Here is a 21,957-nt window from a genome sequence, read left to right on the forward strand (position 1 = left end):
CACCCTGATACAGGTGCTCACAACCCATGTGAATAATGCACCTGTTAGTACCACTTACATTATATTTCTGTACAGGACTACTCAGAAACAGGCACAACATACGCTGTCTGTTTCATGATAGTAACATCAAGAATTCAGACATGTCAGGGCAGCAGATAGGATGGGATTGTATAGCACAATATGTAGGAGTTATTTGTGCACATTTCAGTGTGACTGTTGTGCATTCACAGGGCAGTCCACTGGAACGATGATACTTGTTGAGGATGAGGAGGACAACAGGCTGATACTGGCACCCCTACATGAGCTGATGATGTTAACACGTACAAAAATGTGTAGAGGTATTGTAAATCTCTATCTTAGGGGATATTTATCTGCAATACAGGATGAAGGTACAGTTTTGCCCTCAGATGAATCTGAGACTGTACAGTCTTAACAATGCTATCTATCTCCAGTTGGTGACCCATTGTGGCTGCAGCAGCAGATGACCACGTGAAGCTCATTGTGGGTATGTCCTTCACACAGCAGTTTCACAGGGTGTTTGATGTCATTATGTATTGCAGGCGGCCTCTGACATGAAGGCAGCTTTAAGATCAGTCAAAGGGAGTATTATTCTATCATTCAGGCACAGTCTGCAGCTACGTAATCCATAATGGAGATGATTGCTGTGTTGTATAGCATCTGTGTGGACATTACTCAGCACTGCTTGCTGCACTTTAAAGACAAGCAGTCCAGGGACATGGTAATGATTGGTCTTATAAGTTCTATGGTGAAACACACTGCTTCCATGCCCACCTTCATGTTGAGGATTGCCAGTGTCACCATTAATGCTCAGGCTGGTAGTATTGCCCCAAATCAGGGTAGGGTACATACATGAAATGGCCATGTAGGGGGGACATCATAAGGTTCACAGTCCTCACCTTTGTCAGGCAGTGTATGCCACTCTGCCACCCCTTGTCATAGGTTCATAGGTTACTACTAGGCAAACTTTCCCTGTGGGCCATTTTAAGCCTAGCCAATTATCCCATGTGAGAATCAAACCCTGCACCTTGTGTCTATAAGGTAAACACATTAACCATTAGGCCACCCTCCCTCCCTGTGTCATATGTGACAAAGACTGATATCCTCCATAGTAGGATACATTACCAGTAGACTCCATCCAAATCAGTACTTGTAGTTGCTCACCACCCCTGCCATACGACACTCCAAGTCTTAATGTGCCAGGCCAGAAGAGTGTCAACCCACTCACCACAGGACCCATGTCTCCTCCTCATGTGAATGCCCCCCAATACAGTGTATATTGAAGCCATACATCCCTAGCCACTTGTGCACATGATAATGACTGTGACATGCTCTACCCTTCCTCCTCTGTTGTACATATGGGAATATCTGATGCACATTGTGGCTTGACCATCCACTGGCCAGCACACCCTGATATTAACACTGCATGCATCATGTCTGTTCTGTGTGACACTCTACTATCACTGCTGTAGACAAAATGTTGCTTCTTTGCCTGTGCTACTATGTTTTTTGCCCTTCAATATCTTGGAGGTTGGAATTCATCTGCTGCTTGCTCCAATTTTAAGTCACTATTATTGGTCAATGAAGCTTTTGTACTTTTCATGCAGGTTGTGTGCTTGTACATATGACTGCTTCCTCATGATCATATTATTTAGCATGGTGCATGGTAGAAATGTCTGCAGACCATGACAGAGTAGCTCTATAATGTCCCTTCAGATGTAGATAGGCAGCAGAAGTGGGCTTTCAGTTGAAGAAATGCATGATCATGGAGGTTGCAAGTTTGTGTGCATGCTGAGTTGTATTGGAGCTAGCGATGCTCTGTAGGTTCCATACAGGTATCATTAGCCAGGGCTATAGCAGAAATCCAGTAACACCTGAAGCAGTTGGAAAATGTATGGAGGGGCTTATTGCATTTAGACACACAATATATTTAGCTGTATTCATTTCCTTTAGCCACAGTGTCTACAATTACTAATTAGATGACCCTGTGGAATTTCACCTTGCAGGAATTAGTACTACAGCTGAGATGTATGCTATATATGCACATTGTGAAATTACCTTAGAGGAGTACCTGACCTGTCTTAGTAAACATGCCGAGTACCAAATGTCATGAAGGCAACCATTCAACATACTACTAGAAGTTTCTACATGAGCAAATGCCACAAGCTTAAAATATGAGAAAATATATTTAACCAGTTTCAATAATTCCCCTTCTATTTTCTTTATCCTGGAAGGCGCTGCTTTTGGTAAAGATCTCAGAACTGCAGGCCTTAATTAGTATATTCTGTATATGCTACGTGAAAAAAGGGTTGGTGTCAGAACAAACCTGTCCTTTATGACTATTACAGTACAAGAGTGGATATAAAGATACTGAATCAATTAATCTGGCTCCTTATTTGTTCCACACAGATGAGAAACAAAGGGGAAATATAGTACATAACTTACAGGTACATAGGGAAATCTAGTATTACCTGTAAAGGGCTGCTTCTTTCAGGATAAAATCTTTTTATTTTTCTAGCCAAAGGTAGACAAGGAGAGCCTGTGGTAAAACATACTGTGAATAATTTGTTAGAAACTGCATTACCTTCACTGACTACAATTTTGATAAAAGTCTGCAAGGAGTGATATGGATTAATTTCACCAGTGCAACAGCTTATTTTCAAACATTTTTTTCAGTGATGTATTTATACAAGATATTTGTGAGACAGCGTGGCAAAATGTCGCCACATCTGTTGGACTCTCTAAGATGGATTTTCATTCCCAGAGTAGGACATGTTTCTTTAAAGCACTCATTATTAGGTTGCTTTGATAGCTTCTACTGGATGTTCTGGTTCTGGTTTGTCTAAATTTTGATACAGCTCCTCTCAAATCAATACAGTACAGTTGAGTAAGTACTTACTCTTACTGGTCGATCTTCAAGAGAAGATGTATAAGCATTTATGCTCTCAGCCTCTCAGCCCTTACCCCACCCCTATACATCTCTTCAGTAGATACTTGTATCAATTTTTTTTTGTGACTGTTTGCAAGCTTATTAGTGTTTTGTTGCAAATCTTTATGACTTAGAACTAATATCCACATAGGAAACATTGACCTTGCTGCAGGCTCATCTAATGGGGATGCAAATTGACAAGAATGAGCATTCTTCCTCCTTGTAAGTCTACCCTCAAAGGTAATTTATAATAAGTAAAGGGGATGTTAGGATGAAGTCCCTTCCAAAGAAATGGTTAAATTTACTGAGATAACATCAATCCACCCACACATCAGTTTAAAATTTCACTAGGAAGTGTGTATCACCTGCTTATGGAAAGGACAAGTGACTGGTGAAGGAATGGAAGGATTGAGTAAGTACTGGATTTGAACAGGCTGACATAAACTCACCTCCATAATGTAATTTTCTCAGACTTGAGCTTAGTTGTGGTTAATACTGGGAAATTTTGTACCTAGGTAGGGCATTACATTAGTTGAGACCACCATATATTTTGACTAAATGCTGATATACCATCTTGAAGGATTTACCATTCAGGTAGGGGTTGAACATCTCCTTACTAACTGGCAAAATAGTATTTGTTGGTTGATGCAGTAATTTGGAAACTGAAACGCATTCCTTCTTCCTCAAGGTGGTGTTGTATCTGAGTTGATTATATGAGTGGCTGAAAAGTGTGCAGAAACGCATTACCAACTGAGCTAACAAATAAGTATGGGGTTAGTGCCATACCTCTCAACTGTACAGATTTTCGCAGAATGTCCAGATTTTTGCCTCATATTTTTGGTTTGTTCCTCATAAAAATAGTTTTTTGACAAATTATTGGAATAATTTAAGGATTAGAGTCAATAAATAATGATAATTGTTGAGTTTCAGACTTCATATCCTTCAGAAAATGTATGGTAACACAAACACAAATCCTGTTACTCTAACAACTTTCTAAGTTTATAAGAGCAATATTTAAAATGTGTCCCTATTTTTGGGCCTTTGTCCTCTCATTTTGTCAGGCTTTGTACAGATTTCTTGCAGTAAGAGGTTGAGAGGTATAAGTGGAGCACAGCATTCTATGTGGGGGATAAGGGGCTACAGAAAATTACACTTGCCTATTTGGTCTTCAAGCAACATTTTGTAGCTGATAGCAAAAAGCCGCCACTTTTCAATGTGACTAGTCAATCTAAACCATCTACTATTAAGGTAAGTAATGACTCAGTTGTATTTTATTTTATTATTTATTTTATTTTATTTAAAATAAATAAATAAATATTAAGGTAAGTAATGACTCAGTTGTATTTCAGGGTATCCTCAGCCTCCTGCAAAGTTTGCTGTGACTATCTGTATTATTTAGTTAATTTGTATGAACTGGGAATTCATGCTAATAGAAATGATATAATCACATTATTTTGATTACTTTAGGCCCAAAAGAAACAGTTGATCTTTACTGTGCATCAGAGAAACAAAAGACAATGGAAGTCATTACACCAAGTCCCTTCCATTTCCACTCGAGTGGAGCAGCCTTTAAAAGAACATCCCCACTGTCCCTTGATATGTTAGTAGAAGAACCAAAAAAGGGGAATGCAGTGCCAAATCACCTAAAGGAGACAAGTAAGTTACTTTTTTATAAATATATTTCACTTATATTTTTGAAATGCTGCATTTTGGAGCAATAAGAGTTGATCATTAAACCCTGCTACTGCTTTCTGTATAATAGAGCTATAAACATATTTAATGATAGAAAAAAGTAAAACTTTAAATGTTTAAAAAGTTACTTTTATAGGAATGCAAATCAACAGTGAAATCCTGCATTACAAGCAAAATAATGTTCAGACAGGTTTACTTCAAATGTCTGTAAAGAAGATAAGAAGATCAAACTGCACTTTTTCTTGACTGGTCAATGATTCATGTAGATAGAAAGACTGTATATGCTGCCTGTTTGCATTAGTTTATCAAGGGTACACATAGATTGGACTGAGATGCTGAAGGTTTTTATCATTATTTTTGACTATTGATTGTGTTAATTTTGATTCAGGTGTGTTAAAATATCTGTTAAGAGCCTGAATTATTTCTGTGAAGAAAAAACAGCATCCAGCACCTTGTCAAGAAAAAGAAGTAATTTATTAGATAGGTTTTTTGGTAGTCAGCACATTTAGATGTATATCATGTAGCCAAGTCTATTCATTAATTCAGACTTCCCACAGCAATGACTGTGTCCTATCTGCTTTGGTAATATGTAGCTACAAAATGACAGCAAACATTGGAGTACAAAAGCAAATAACGTCAAAGAATCAACAGACTTCCATTTGAATGAGCCAGTGTGAACACATCTAACTTCAGTTTCACTTTGCTGTGACTTAGGTTCATAGGTAGGTACTAGGCTATCGGCCCAAGGGCCTAAGTAAGCCTAGTTTATTTAATTTTTAAGTAGAGCTGTATGTGTATTATAAATGTGTAGGAGTGCTTGTGTGTGAATGTGAGTGTATGTGCAATATATATGTATAGGTAGATAGATAGGTAGTGGTATAGTGCCTCCTTGTGACTAGTGTGGGATGTGTGTAGCTTTATTTTTGGGGTAGTCTGGAAGTAGGATCCACACCTACCCTTACTGGAGGGGGCTATACACCTTCTTATAAAAGTGAAAGTCAAACCAAGTGTGGGCCTCTTTAGCAGAGAAAAGAGGTACTCTGTAGGGACACACAGGCAGTAAATATTAAAGATGTTGTCCTCTCTAGTGGAGAGATGATGTACTGGAGAGACACACACACAAGCTGGAGCCTGTATCAAGTAAAATCATGTACCACAGAGTTTACCTCAGAGTGCATTGACCAGAATAGGTCTAGAAAGTTTAAGATCTTATTTTATTTTATTTTGAGACACTATTTGAGTTCTCATGGTTTAATCCAGCAATTATTCTTACTTTTCATTTTCAGTTTGATAATTCAGTGTAAATGAAGTCCACTTTAATATTGCCGTTACTAATATAAGAGCATCTTGTACCATCCCTTGCGTATCTTCATCACCTGTTAGGTCTGACCATAAAGCCACCTACTTCAAAATAAAACTGAAAGCAGAGATCCCTTCCACCCAAGGTACCTTTAGAAATTTCTTTAAGACAAACTACCTACTCCTAAGTGCTTTACTGACAAGCTTCATATCCCCACAAAACCCATTGAACTCCACTGAACACAGTGAAATTTATACCACCACACTATAACACTGTGTAAAGAGCTGCATAAATGCACCCCATAGGAACAAGTGCATGGCAAACCCCAGAAACAATCCCACATGCTGGAACCATAATATCAACAAGCTTTATAATAAAAGAAAAATAAGCTTGACCAAAAGTAAGAAGAGTAATTCCCAGAAAGTTACAGTCATTGTCACTGAAATAAACAAACAACTCAGGAGCCTAATATAATCCACCAAAGCCAAGTATGAGGCTAAAATAGATACCCAAGCCAAAGACAATCCAGTCACAAGGCAGTTTTTAGCTATGCCGTAATCTCAAAAGTACAACAAAGCAATGCACTGAGCTGATTGTGAATGATGCTACATATACTGAGGCTGAAGATATAGCTAACCTACTAGCCAATAAATTTATCTCTAACTTTACCCCTTTCTCTCCTCTGTCTGTCCCTCAAGATATACCTGAAACTGGCTTACCTCTAGCTGTCACACAACACCATGTCCTAAAATTGCTATCAGAAGCTAAAAATACTGCATCAGTGGATCCTGACAATATCCCTGGATGCAGCTTAAATAGCAAGCAGCACAATTTAGCCACACCCCTAACAACAATGTTCAATCTTGGCCTCCATACAGGTTTTATACAAAGTGAATGGGGAACAGCTGCAGTCATTCCCTTGCATAAGGTAGGACCTTCCACAGACCCAGAAAGTTGCAGGCCCATAAGTCTGCCAGCCTCATATGCAAAGCTATGGAAAGACTAATCATACAATTAATTAATCAGGACAAAGGGAACCTCCAAACTCTGGGCCCATCTCAATTTGGATTTGTCAAGGGCAGGCATGCTAACTCGTCAAGGTAGATTTTTTTGAAAAGGTCACCAATGCAATGGATGAAGGCAAAGTGGTACCCACTGCTTACCTCAACCTGGCCAAATCTTTTGAGACAATTCCCCCCCAAGCATAGTAGACAAGCTAATAAACTGGGAATAAACCCCTATGTCACCCGCTGGATTGCCAGCTGGCTGACAGGATGCAGATAATCAGAAGGAATGTTACTTCCATAAAGAGACCAGTCACCAGTGGAATCCCCCAATGTTCGGTGCTGGGACCTCTCCTGTTTGGGATCTACTTTTCTGAAGTATGTGGCAATACCAAAGGGCTTTGCCTGACTAAGTTTGCAGATGGCTAAAAGCTAGGAGTAATAATTGAATCTCAGAATGACTTAGACATCCTGCAGGCACGTTTATCTCAAATAAATAGCTGGTGTCAAAATAATGGTCCTAAACTAAATGCCAAAAAAAATGCATTAATGTGTACTCTTTGGTAAGGCATCTACCCTAGGGAACTACCACATTAACAATAAGCCCTATGAGTTAAGACTTGGGAACTTAGTGACCTAAGTTTTGACAAACCTGTATCTATTGTTGTAAGAAAGTTCTTCTATATTGCAAAGCTTATAAGCAAAGGGATTGTGTCTAGATCTAGGGATGTCACTGTCTCCCTTTACTCAGCCCTCATTAGGGCTGTCAATGAATATAATGCCTCCTTTGTCTTGTATTTGTCAAAACACAGGCAACAACTACAATGGATACAGAAATACCTTACTAAAAGGATACAAGGCCTATACAACATGTCCTACATGGACCAATCCAAAGCCCTGTCACTATACTCAGTATCCTACAGACTGCTAAGAGGTTATCTGTGTCTGGCATACAAGGCATCCTCCAACCCATTACTGATGGATTTACTCACATCAGCAAGTCAAACTGCATTAGAAATAAACAGTCAAGGGATCCAAACCTGTTCTGCAACATCAATAGCATGGTTTGGTGGGACAAGAATATTTCAAAGAGGATGCCGCTGCTGAGGAACAGACTCCCCATCCACACACTAATGGACAGATGCAGCTCCTAAATGCTTTATCCCATGCATGGTTCCCCTCAAATGATATATGTTATGATACCATTTATTTTCATTATGGGTAAAATATAATTATTGACCATGGAGTGGGTAGGGCCATACTGTTCAATCTATAAGCAAATGGGATAGGTTATTTCAAGCACAACGAGGGAAATTGTCTAGGCTTAAAATGGCCCTCAAGGACAGCTAGCCTAGTGCTTACCTATGAACCTATAAAGCAAGCTCTTCAGTGGATGTTCATATTACATTTTTGGAGAATGCAGATCTTGGTCTGTCTGTACCAAACTGTACTATATGTTGAGACTCACATTACTGCCTGCATGTGCCAATGCATTGTGAGTTCATTTATTTCCTGACCTTTAAAAAGAACATTTGAGTATATGGTTTAGGAGGAGTTGCTATTTTTTCTGTTTTGGAAAACTCTGAATTCTGCTGGGGTACTGTGAGTCTAACAAAGATGAAGTTCAGTGCATGATGTGGCTAATTAAATGAGCAATAAACAGAGTGCAGTGAACAGATTTTATTCTGATACATCCAGAGGCGGAAACGAGCTTTAAACAGTGTAAAATAATTGTGACAAAGAAGTAAGTGTAGTTTGTCAAATTAAGATTAAAAAGAAGTATTTAACATGTCAAACAGGGCAGAATTTCAGTTACTGTTAAGTGTTTTGGCGAAGTGATATGAAATAATTAGAAATTTGCTCGCCACAGTATGCACAATGAAAGTGATAATCTGTTAGGGAAAAAGTGTTGATTCAGTAAGACATGCATACTCAAGAAAGAAACTACTATGATAAGGCAAAATTCTGTTGAAATTTTTCCAAACTCCTTTTTTAAATGTAGAACAGAAATCAATAGACTATAACGTATTGTGATGCCAACTTACCTATGATTTGTAGAAGAGCTGTGGAAATTTTTGCAGTAAATGCTAAGGGTGAAAAAGTAGTCTGCTTAAAAAGTGAATCTGTAATCAAGCAACATATTAGTCATAGGTGATTCCATCATGAGACACACAGATGTCCCTGTCACCAGACTAGATAAGGAAAGGTCACAGTCAGCTGTCTCTCAGGTGCCAGGATCTGCCATATCACACATGCACTCATGTCTCACAGCAACAACTACTGTTATGACTCTGTCACAGTCCATGCTGGTATGAATGACTTGAGACGTATCTTTCTGGAGTGTATGAAGAGAGACATGACTGAGATCTTGGACTACCTGTCTCAGGCAGGTACGTCCCTAGCCTTAAGCAGAATTTTACCTTCACCTAGGATGATGCCTCATTACAAATAGAAAATGATTGGCTTCAATAATTGGCTTAGTTTTTGGTGTCATTCTAAGGGGATCCAGTATCTTTCAGCCTAGGATGACATGATCAACAGACCCTGATGCTTTGCTAGGGATGGTCTTCATCTGTAACCCCTGGGATTTCGGCTACTGACTAAGGCTCTTGTCACCCCCATAGCGCCTTTTTAGGCATTGTCTCAAGGACAAAATTCCTGACGTAAAAACTCCATCAAAAAACAACCTGAAGGTTATGCTGCTAAACACTAGGAGTCTTAACATGAAACTGCACTCACTGGAAGCTGTCCTCACCTTGCAAGACGCAGACATTTGTGCAGTCATGAAGACCTGGTTCAAGGCTGTGGAGAGCACTCCAGCCATAATGGGTTACACATCCTGCCACACATTCAGACCACAAACTGAAGGTATGAAAACTAAAGGAGGCAGTGTATCAATATTCATTAAAGATGAATACGAAAGACACTACTTACACTTCCAGATTGGTTAGACAGTATTATTCCCTGCAGATACTTCAGGTACAATTAACTGTTGGTAGGAAACCTATTCACGGCATTGCCATCTAGAGGACTCCCTCCATGAATCAGGACACCCACTCTGCCTACTTGGATCTATTTGAGTCTATCAAGACATGTCTGAACACCATGGTTTTGGGCAACTTTAACTACCTATCCATTGATTGGATAAATTACTCATGCTCAAACTTACTTGCCTAAATGTTTCTCGACTTTGTTAACTCCAATGCCCTGAACCAGCTGGTTGACATCCCCACAAGGGGTGCCAACATCCTGGATCTGGCGTTTACCAATATGGGGTACCGCTGTAGCACCCCCACTGTGAGGTCTTCCCTGGTGAGATATGACCACAAATCAGTCTCATTCAAAGTAACTATCACACCTGACCCCCCTCCCCTCCAGCAGCAACTAAACTAAATAACTTCTCCAAAGCAGATTATAACCTCTTATAAGATGGTATAAATAGCTTCACTGCACCTCCCCCCTCAGATGGAACTGGCAACTATGCTGAGTTCTACACCAATGCTTTATACAAACACATGTATAACTGCATTGACTCAGCCGTAGTTGATAGAACCAAAACAAGCTCCTCAAGGAAGAGAAAACCTGCCTGGTGGACAACTGCCATTAACAGGGTTTATGATTATAGGAAGGAATTGCTGTCTAAGAGTAAGAAAGAGTGAGCCCTAAACTGGAAACACTCCCTCATCAGCTTAAACAAGCAAATAAGACTTTTTGTGAAGTCCTCCACATCAAACTATGAATCCAAATTTGCTTCCGAAACTAAGGACAACCATAAGGTGTTCTTTAGTTACATCCTTAACCTAAAAGGAAAGACCCAGATTTGTGCTGAACTGGTAATTAATGATACTACATATACTGAGCTTATGGACATAGCTATCGTGTTGTAAACTTCACTCCCCTGTCCCCGCCACACATACCCCATGACATCCCTACCACCTGTCCCCAATCTTGCATCTTTAAAGAGCAGGTCTTAAATGCCCTCTCTAAGGCCAAGAACACAGTATCTATGGAACCTGATAACATCCCAGGCTGCATTGTACATGGGCTCCAACAAGAATTAGTAACACCATTGAGTACTTTTTTCAGTCATAGTCTAAGCAATAGCTTCATCCCAGCTAAATGGAAAATGGCCACGTTATCCCCTTGAAGAAAGGTGGTCCTTCCACTGATCCTGGGAACTATAGATCTATTAGCCTGGCTAGCCTTATTTGCAAGGCCATGGAGTGAATCATCATGGACCTTATCAACAAAGATATAGGTAATCTCCAAACAATTGACCCTACTCAGCTGGGATTTGTCAAAGGGAGATCATACCTGATAAACCTGGTGGATTTCTTCGAGACAGTCACCAAGACCCTGGATGAGGAGAAATCTGTGCATACAGCCCATCTAGACGTAGCCAAGGTTGTTGACACTATCCTCCACTCAGGCATCATTGACAAACTCACCCAGCTAGTTATCAACCCTTATATCATTAAATGGTTCACTAACTGGCTCACTGATAGAATCCATATAGTCAAAATAGGGGAATCCACCTCCAACAGCAGACCAGTAACCAGTGGTGTTCCACAAGGATCCATCCTGGGACCTCTACTGTTTGGAATCTATTCCTCTGAAGTATAAGCAAAAACTAAAGGTCTGTGGCTGACAAACTTTGCTATGACTGCAAACTGGGGGCAGTCATAGCATCTGCAAACAAGGTCAACATCCTACAAGAGGGTCTTATACAAACAAATGATTGGTGGCAAAGTCATGGCCTTAAGCTCCATGCAAAAAAATATACTATCATCCCTTTTGGTAAGAGTGATGTTTCTGCCAACTACCACATCAATAACAACACCCTAAGTATGCACTCATTGGTGACAGACCTGGGCACACAAGTTGACAGCAGCCTTTCATTTGATCACTGTGTCTCCACAGTAGTAAGACGGGCATTCTGTATTGCTCATCTCATAAGTAAGGGCATTGCCTGCAGAAAAAAAGACGTTATAACCTCCCTGTACTGTTCTCTCATCAGGCCAATAATTGAGTACAATGCCCCTTTTGGTATGTACCTTTCCAAGCACCTTCAGCAATTTGAGAGACCACAAAGGTTCGTCACAAGGAAGATTCAAGGTCTTCAGCATCTGTCTTATGTGGATCATCTGAAATCATTGAGTCTCTTATGCCCCAGCACAGGCCCAGTAATCAAGGAGCCTCAATCCTGACCACTGGCAAAAGTGGGGGACGTACACACTGGGAGGATGACAAGTACACACACAGTAAAGTGCAATTTCCCTTAAGAGCACACAGAGATCACTGTCAGTCTGGGACTGGTTTCTCCCTCTTTCTCCAGATTCAGAATAAGACTCCCCACTGGCACAGCTATAGAGTTGAGATCTTAGCTGAGTAGCCAAGCTAAGACCTCCAGCACCTTCCCTGTCCAACCAGTGTTTTGTGTTCCTGCTCAAGTAGCTGACACAAACACACACACACACACACACACACACACACACACACACACACACACACACACACACACTTTGAGATTTGATTTATACACATAAACACACACACACACACACACACACACACACACACACACACACACACACACACACATACACACACGCACACACACGCACACACACACACCTGGAAAAGACTGGCACAGCTATGGCCCCTTCTGCCCAGACTATAAGTTAATTTTCACTGCCACCAGAGAGCTCTTTATCAGCTACTTTAAGGCCCTTAGTAAAGGGTGTCCGATCTTACTGTATAACGTTACTATTAATCCAAATGGTAGTTTGACCAACAACAAGGCTATTAGGAATGGCCTACAGTGTCACCAAATAGATATGTAAGTACCCTAAGAGCTTAAATTTGTCTCACAAATATTAGCCACAAAGATAGGTTTAAATATATTTAATCTTCTTCTTCTTTCAGCTTTTCCCAGTTAGGGGTCGCCACAGCGGATCACCTGTCCGCTCATGATTGGCAGTGGAGTTTTACAGTGTCGAGTTGCCAGCCCGGTGCCCAACCTTCCACAGAAGGCACACGCACACACACACACACACACACACACACACACACACACACACACACACACACACACACACACACACACTCACACCTAAGGCCAATTTAGAGTGTCCAATCCACCTGCAGCATGTCTTTGGGATGTGGGAGGAAACCGGAGCACCCAGAGAAAACCCTCGCAACCACAGGGAGGACATGCAGACTCCGCACAGAAGGCACCCCAGCCGAGAATCGAACAGGAGAACCTCTTGCTGTGAGGTGACAATGCTAACCACTGCACCACCGTGGCCGCCCGTTTAAATATATTTGATGATAAATAATAAAAGAACAAGAAAATACTCAATAAATCATCACAGTAACTTCAGAGTTCAAAATCACAGGAAATATTTACAACAACTTTGCAGGGCAGTCTCAAATAAATACAGAAAACATCTAAACTAACCTATACTATATTCCTATCGCAATCTAAAAGAGTTAATATGCCCTAAAAACTTACTTAGAGAACAACAAGCAGGCAGAAGTGGTGAGTGGATGTTTCCAGATCAAAGGCAAAATACAAAATGACCTCTCCCTTTTTCTTGGAGTGTTCTTAAATTTATATCTCAAATATTGCTGCTGGGATACTTCCAGGATGACTTCACTTTTGTCATCTGACTATCCCAGGTGAAAAACCCCATTGCTCAAAACTGCCAGCATTTTAGCATCTCCCTGTGAAAAATACATCTCTCTCAGATCTTTGCAACTGCTGGAAGACATAAAACAATAAAACGCTTACAAAACAATGCAGAAGGCACCCTAGTTCTAGACATCCTGTCTCCTTGCTGCATTGAAACTAACTTTTATAGCACAATCATAAAACAATTTAATTTCAACTATTGCATGTTAACCCTCTATGTTCTAATTTCCACTGCTAAAAATATATACATTCACACAGCTAAAATAGTGTATATACATTTCTGTTCTAATTTAGCAGGGTACACGGTGGTCCCACATCTAGGCTCAGTACTGTACAAATCCTGTTCAACACGCACTTCTGTACCAGCATTTAATATACACATAACATACAGTTCTAATACATTTGTAAGACAAGCATATAAATCATGTTGATATTCACAAATGACATGATTATTTATAAAATTCCAGATAGCTGTGTTGGCAGTATCTCCTTCTGTCACACTTCTATATAATCATATTAATATTCACAAATGATATATAATTATTTACAAAATTCCAGCTAGCTGGGCTGGCAGTATTTCACTTTGTCACATTTCTTCCCCCCTGAAAACTCAAGCTAGTTTTTCAAGTGACCCTTGAGAAATGCACGGCTACAATAGTGTATATACATTTCTGTTTTAATCTAGCAGGGTGCACTGTGGTCCCAGATCTAGGCTCAGTACTGTACAAATCCTGTTCAACACGCACTTTTGTACCAGCATTTAATATACACATAGCATACAGTTCTAATACATTTGTAAGACAAGCATATAAGTCATGTTGATATTCACAAATGACATGATTATTTATAAAATTCCAGATAGCTGTGTTGGTAGTATCTCCTTCTGTCACACTTCTATATAAATCATATTAATATTCACAAATGACATATAATTATTTACAAAATTCCAGCTAGATGGGCTGGCAGTATTTTACTTTGTCACATCCCCCCCATGAAAACTCAAGCTAGTTTTTCAAGTGACCCTTGACAAACATTGCTTGAGAGGGGAGGGCCTATCTGGGAATACCCTACCCCATTCCCTGTCTTGAGATTCCAGTTGTCTTGGCATTGCTGACCCCAGTAGAGTGCTGCACTGTCCTATTATATGCCTGCAACCCTAGGCTCCACCATAGTAATTTGGGATTTGGCTGGCTGGCTCCCTGTATCCATAGATCCCCCTCAGATGCCTCCTGCCTTGTACTGTAAATGCTTAGCACCAGGGCCTCCCTATCATGGTAAGGTTACATGATGTTACCATGGTACAATTTGTGCCCCTGCCCCTGCCTCCTGCCTAGCAGTTGTACCATGTAGTTCACATCACTGACCTTACTTGCCACCTTGAAGGGTCCCTCCCAAGCTGCCTGCCACTTGTTGTGTCTGACAGGAATGAGAAACATTACCTGCTGCCCCACAGCATACTCTCTAGCTCGAGCATTCCTGTAATACAAGATCTTTTTCTGCTGTCGGGCTTCTGCCGGGTTCTCTCGGGCCAAGCCCATGAGTTTCCTCAGCCTTGTCCTGAGGTTTTGGACATACGCCACATCAGACTCCTTGCGGGATTCACACTCACCCTTCCACTCATCTTGAATCAGATATAGAGGTCCCCTCACCATATGCCCATACAGCAACTCAAAGGGTGAAAAACCTGTGGATTCCTGGGGCACCTCCCTGTAACTAAACAACAGATGGGGCAAATATGTGTCCCACTCCCTCTTAAACTGGTCTGCAAATGCCCATAGCATGGTATTTAGTGTAGAGTTTTACCTACCTACAAGACCATTAGTCTGGGGATGGTAGGGGGTGGTCTTTAGGTGCTTCACCCCCCAGTACTTCCACAGACAAACCAGGAGGTCTGATGTGAAATTGGCACCTCTGTCAGTCAGTATTTATTTTGGGAAACCTACCCTGATAAAAATCTCTAACCAAGAATTTGACACCTTTTCTGCCTCAATGGAGGATAGGGACACCGCTTTAGGGTATCTGATAGTATAATCTACTGCCACTAGGATATACTTTTTCCCTGTGAAACTTGGGGTACTCAGAGGCCCCACAATATCCATAGCTACCCTCTGAAATGTCTCCTCAATCACAGGCAAAGGCATCAAAGGAGATTTCACCTTGTCTACTGCCTTACTTACCTTTTGGCACTGGTCAAAGGTCCTGAAGTACCCTGTTACATCTCTGGAAATCCCAGACCAATAAAGGTTCTGCATAATATGTCTCTTTGTACATTTTATGCCCATATCACCTGCAAAGGGAATATCTTGGGCTATGGCTAGAAGTGCCAGATGGTAGGCTTTGGGCATTACCAACTGCTGTATTCTCTCACTCTCTAGCCCTCCCTCAAGGGTCCATTCTCTGTACAGTAACCCTTTGTCCCAGTTTACAGATTCCCCTTTCCCTTGAGAATCAGGTGGCTCACTGGCTACCTCCCCCAGGCAGTGTAATGTAGGGTCTGTAAGCTGAACCTGTCTCAACTCTCTCTTTGTAACCCTTCCCAGCTCCATTTGCACAGGAAGTCTGGTATTTTCTGACAGTGGTGCCTCACTGTCAGCTTGAGTACTACTACTCACCTCTGCCCTTGCAGTCACTCTGTCCAAGGGAGCATCAGTACCCACAAGCAGCTGTGGCTAACCTTCAGTCTCACTGATACAGGGTATCTCCCTCCCTGAAGTAACCACCTCACCAGTCCTGGCTGCAAGTGTGCGGTCTGCCTGGGTCCCCCAAGCTACCAGACCGACATGCTTGTCTCCAAGAGTGACTGCATGTAACTGCATGCAGACATAGTACTGCATTATTAAAATCATTCCCTATCAGGACATCTACAGGAATATCCTCAAACACATCTGTTTGCTGGCTTCCTTTTCTACCCTGCCAGTCAAGATGAACCCTAGCCAAAGGTATTTGGAATGGGGTTCCCCTAAAGCTCTGACTGCAGTAGACTGCCCATGCAAGTAGTGCTCCTCTTTAACCATTGCAGGCTTCACAATGGTTAGGTCAGAGGCTGTGTCTGTCTTAGCAGTGGCCTCTTTCTCATTTACTAAGACAGGACATAACCTCTTGTGGGAGTTTGGTACCCTTGTTGTCTCGAAACAACTTACTGCTGGAATTCTGTCATTCCCACTTACTGGCTCTCTCACCTTTTGTTCCCCACCTTGCCTCATTGGACATCTGTATGCTACATGGCCACACTGGTTGCATTTAAAACATTTAACCCTTGGTCCTGGGCATGTACCTGGGCTAGTGGCTTCCCCTGCTACTGGTGGACTCTGTTGGGGCAACCTGTGCTGCCCACCATGAGTTCCCTTAGACCCATGAGCAGCACTGGGTATTCTTTTCCTGTGAAGTGATGCCCTGCTTGCTAGGTATAGGTCTCCCTTTTTCCCCGACTCCTCTGCTGGGTTACATTCTCTGTCTGCTAACCAGATTCTCATGTCCTCAGGCAAAGTGCTAAGGGCTTGGTTGTTCCCTCACCAAAAGGTCTGCCAGCCCTTCAAAAGTGGTGACCTGACATCCACTCAGCCACCTATGAAAATAAGTGATTAGTTCAGCAGTATATTCACACACACTTTCATCTGCTTGTGTCTATACTCATAACACTTTTTCCTATAAACTTCAGGTGTTAACTTAAAACATTCTAACAAACAAATGTTGACCGTATTATAATTTAAGCAATCAGCATCAGACAGTTTAGAAATAGCAGCTACAGCTTTACTATGGAGTGAGTGTGTCAGGAACTGTACCCAAAGTCCTTGGTCAACATTATACTGTTTACATACCCTTTCAAATGTATGAATGAAGTTATCAAAATGATCAGCCTCTATAAATTGTAGAAGAAATGTACTGACTTTTGTGGCTTCTGGGGTTCAGTTATTCCCTTCCCCATTACCTTCATGAACCTAGTGAAGAGTCAGTATCTCCGTTTCATGTTGCTTCCACCTCTCATTGTCCTCAGCTTCCAGACATCTCAGTCTCTCTCATGCTTCTATTTCCAAACATTTGGCCTTCATTTCAAGTCTCTTTAACTCCATATGTTTAAGTCCTCTGTGGAAAAGTTGAACTGTCCATTTTCTGAGAGTTGTATGTCTCCAAGGCCAGCCTGGTCGTCCTCCTGATTGGTGGTCTGTGATACAGCTGTGCCCAAGGCTACAATCATTTCTGCTTTAGTCAAGTTAGCATGCAGCAGTCCTTTAGTCTGGCACATCTCAACCAACTGGCTCCTTGTCAGCTTGCCATACTCCTCTGCTGACATGCTTGCCTGCTCTCCCTGACTAACTAAGCTAACAAAAAAATAAAACAATTGTGATATGGAACTCTGAATGTTCACTGTGTGGCTGATTGAAAGTACAAACACCTCCCTTAGTGACCACTGTATACAGGCTACAGGAATTCAATGTCCACACCACTGAATCCTAATATGTGAATATCCTGCCACTACAAGCCAATCAATATGTGAAGTGGATATCGCACCACTGCCACCAGTTAATATGTGACACTCCAACACTGGTCCAGTAATCAAGGAGCCTTAGTCCTCACCACTGGCAACAGTGGGGGACATACACACTGGGTGGATTACAAGTACACACACACACAGTAAAGTGAAATTTCCTTTAAGAACACACAGAGATCACAGTCAGTCTGGGTCTGGTTTATCCCTCTTTCTCCAGATCCCAATAAGACTCCTCACTGGCACAGCTATAAAGTAGATATCTTAGCTGAGGGCCAAGCTAAGATCTCCAGCACTCTATCTGTCTAACCAGTACTTTGTGTCCCTGCCCAAGTAGCTGACAGACACACACACTTTGAGATTTGATTTATATACAGACACATGCTGCACACACACTCCTGGGAAAGGCTGGCACAGGCTTACAAGTTATGCCCCCTTCTGCCCAGACTATAATGCAGTTTTCACTGTCATCAACCAGCTCCTTATCAGCTACTTTAAGGCCTTTAACAAAGGGTGTCCAGTCTTACTGTGTAATGTTAGTATTAATCCAAATGGTAGTTTGACCAATAGACAAGGCTACTAGGAATGACCCACAGTGTCACCAAATAGATATGCAAGTATTCTAAGAGCTTAAATATGTCTCACAAATATCAGCCACAAAGATAGGTTTAAATATATTTAATAATAAATAATAAAAGGACAAGAAAACACTCAATAAATTATCACAGTAACTTCAGAGTTCAAACTCACAGGAAATATTGAAAACAACATTGCAGGACAGTTTCAAATAAATACAGAAAACATCTAAACTAACCTTTACTATATTCTATCTGAATCTAAAAGAGTTACTATGCCCTAAAAATGTACTTACAGAACAATAAGCAGGCAGACCCGGTGAGTGCATGTTTCCGGGTCAAAGACAAAATACAAAATGCCCTCTCCCTCTGTCTCAGAGAGTTCTTAAATTAATATCTCAAATATTGCTGCAGGGATACTTGCAGGATAACATCACTTTTATCATTTGAATATCCCAGGTGAAAACTCCCATTACTAGAAACTGCCAGCATTTATAGCACAATCATAAAACAATTTAATTACAACTATTTTCTTGAAGTTGTGCATGTTAACACTCTATTTTCTATTTTCCACTGTTAAAATATATACATTTAACAGCTATAATAGTGTATATACATTTCTGTTTTAAATTTGCTGGGTGCACTGTGGTTCCACATCTAGGCTCAGTACTGTACAAACCCTGTTCAACACACACATCTGTACCAGCAGTTTACTATACACATAACATACAGTTCTAATACATTTTTAAGACAAACATATGAATCATGTTGATATTCACAAATGCATATAATTATTTATAAACTTCCAGCTAGCTGGGCTGGCAGTTTTTCCCTTTGTCACAGTCACTTTATTCTGTTTCATGCAGACTACTCAGAGGAGATCTCTGCCTTGCATATAAGGCAATATTTGGACCTCCTTTATTGGAGATGCTGCATATTCGCAAGTCAAATGGTACACGGGTTACTCGCTCTAAAGACATTAGCCTGGTATGTGACATTAATAGAACCTGCTGGAGGGACAGATTTGTCTCCCAGAGGTTACCACACCTTTGGAACAGACTCCCACTTCTTGTCAAACAGAACACCTCATTGGCCCTCTTCAAACGCAATCTGGACGATTGGATAGGTAACCATTAATTCACCCTGGGGTTCCACCTGTGTCCCTTTTGGACAGGAGCAATGGGTGCTGATCATGGAAATGAGGATATAACTTGGCTAGGCTTATAAGGACCCTAGGGCCATTAGGCTAGTAACTTCCTATGATCCTATAGTCCTATGATCCTAATTAAAGTGTTAACAATTATGTCAGTTTAAGGCTATGTTCAATGAGTTCTGATTAAAATATTATACTGGCTTTTCTGAGAAAATAATTTAATAAGTGTAGAGAGTGTATACTAAGGAGTACTAAGGAAGAGTGTCACACTGTTTTCTGAGGGCAACAATTCAGACAGTTCTGGAGTACATGCACTGGAAAATGCTGGCTGAGCCACAAGTTTTAACTTCAATTTAAATATAAAGTCAAAGCAAATTAAATTAATTGTATTGTATTTCTGAAACAGTTCAAAAGTAGTAATGAAGCTGATCTAGTAGTGTGATATTTCTGAAACAGTTCAAAGGTTTTGCGGCATAGAAGTTAACTCATTAGTATTTCTGCCTTGTGCTGATTGTTCTCAGAAGCACTGCTGGGAAATTTGTAGCCTGTAAATAAGCTGTGCTTGTGAAATAAGGAACCTTTATGAATGGGGATGTTTGCAATGAAAAAGAAACAAATGGAGGTGGTAACTCTATATATTATGAAATATTAGCAGGCTGCTTAACCAAAATCAGAGTATTGTGTCTTGCAACAGTAGAAAAGTGTACTCCATATCTAAGCCAGACATTTATTGTATTCCTGAATTGTCCTTGTTTTAAGTAAATAAAAAAAAATCAATGTCTGCTATTTTCTGAAAACATCTGTTTTGCTTCTGACATATGCTGTTTTGGTAGAAACTGCTGAAAACTTTGTGTGTGTTTATGCCCTACATGTTTTGAATTAAAAGCTGTGCCATGCATGGAAGGCATTAAAAATGGTAGAACTTTATACAACACTGACTTTTACTAGGTGCTGTCTGTAGTAAAAAGTGTACGAGACCTTATTCTACTTCTTTCGGCTTTTCCCAGTTAGGGGTCGCCACAGAGGATCACCTGTCTGCTCATGATTAGCAGTGGAGCTTTATGGTGTTGAGTTGCCAGCCCGACACCCAACCTTCCACAGGAGACACACACACATGCATGCACTCACACCTAGGGCCAATTTAGAGTGTCCAGTCCATCTACAGCATGTCTTTGGGATGTTGGAGGAAACCGGAGCACCCGGAGGAAACCCACACGGCCATAGGGAGGACATGCAGACTCTGCACAGAAGGCACCCAAGCCAAGGATTGAACCAGAGAATGTCTTGTTGTGAGGCAGCAATGCTAACCACTGCAGCCACCCAAAAAATGTATGAGACTCCTATGTAAAAAGCAAGTCTCCTGAATGGTAAATTATTAGTAATCAAGAAATTATAAGCCTACAAGAATATTTGCCCTATTCCCATACTGAGACCTACTCCTACAATAAAAATGGGCATTGTGGCATTTAAAGTGTAGACTAGAAAAGCAAGTTCTTTGGTGGTGTTATACTTAAAAAAACTTGCTACAAAAGCTGTGTGTTATAAAACTGCTTTACCAAAATATTGTTGGCATTTTGTAAAACTAAGGTTGATGTTTGGTGCAGTTAAAATGTTAAACCTCCTGACAGATAAAAAAGAACATTGTTGATTAATGCATGAAAAAGGTGTTGGTTCCAAAAAGTTAAAACCTCTGAAGAAAGAGTCATTGATTTTGAAACAAAAGCCATCATAATGTGAAAAGGTGTTCATTGCTTTATAGCAGAAGAAAGAAAATTATATGCAGACTTGGTAAATTGCTTGTGATTTGCCTTCACTGAAAATGAAAGCCAAAGGAAGTAATAAGCAGAAGAATATCAGTTCTGTTATTATGGAAGTAAAACTAAGCTCTGCTAAGGTACAACAGAATGAATTAACCATAGGGAGTAGTGTTGGACATCTAAGTCTTGTGCAGCAGAATGAGAATGCTTTGTACCTTTGTACCAGGGATCTGTCATAGGCAGAACCAATTGAATAACTTTCAGATCTGATGTTGTCATCTTACCCAAGTTAATAACTTCTTGGTTTCTGTCAATGTATTTGTTCTTTTTCATCTTTAATTACTATAAT

At 40.7% G+C, this 21,957-nt stretch overlaps 1 protein-coding gene across 1 annotated transcript in view; it reads left to right on the top strand.

Annotated features, from left to right (window-relative positions):
• Window positions 1-21,957, top strand: part of CFAP221 (cilia and flagella associated protein 221) — a 761,152-nt gene that overhangs the window by 90,248 nt on the left and 648,947 nt on the right. The window contains exon 2 of the mRNA XM_044073677.1: window positions 4,415-4,603. Coding sequence (XP_043929612.1) covers window positions 4,415-4,603 — 189 coding nt within the window. The remainder of the gene's footprint in view (window positions 1-4,414; window positions 4,604-21,957) is intronic.

Source organism: Protopterus annectens, chromosome 6.part0, assembly GCF_019279795.1.
Source record: "Protopterus annectens isolate FY-2018-M chromosome 6.part0, PAN1.0, whole genome shotgun sequence".
NCBI lineage: Eukaryota > Metazoa > Chordata > Ceratodontiformes > Protopteridae > Protopterus > Protopterus annectens.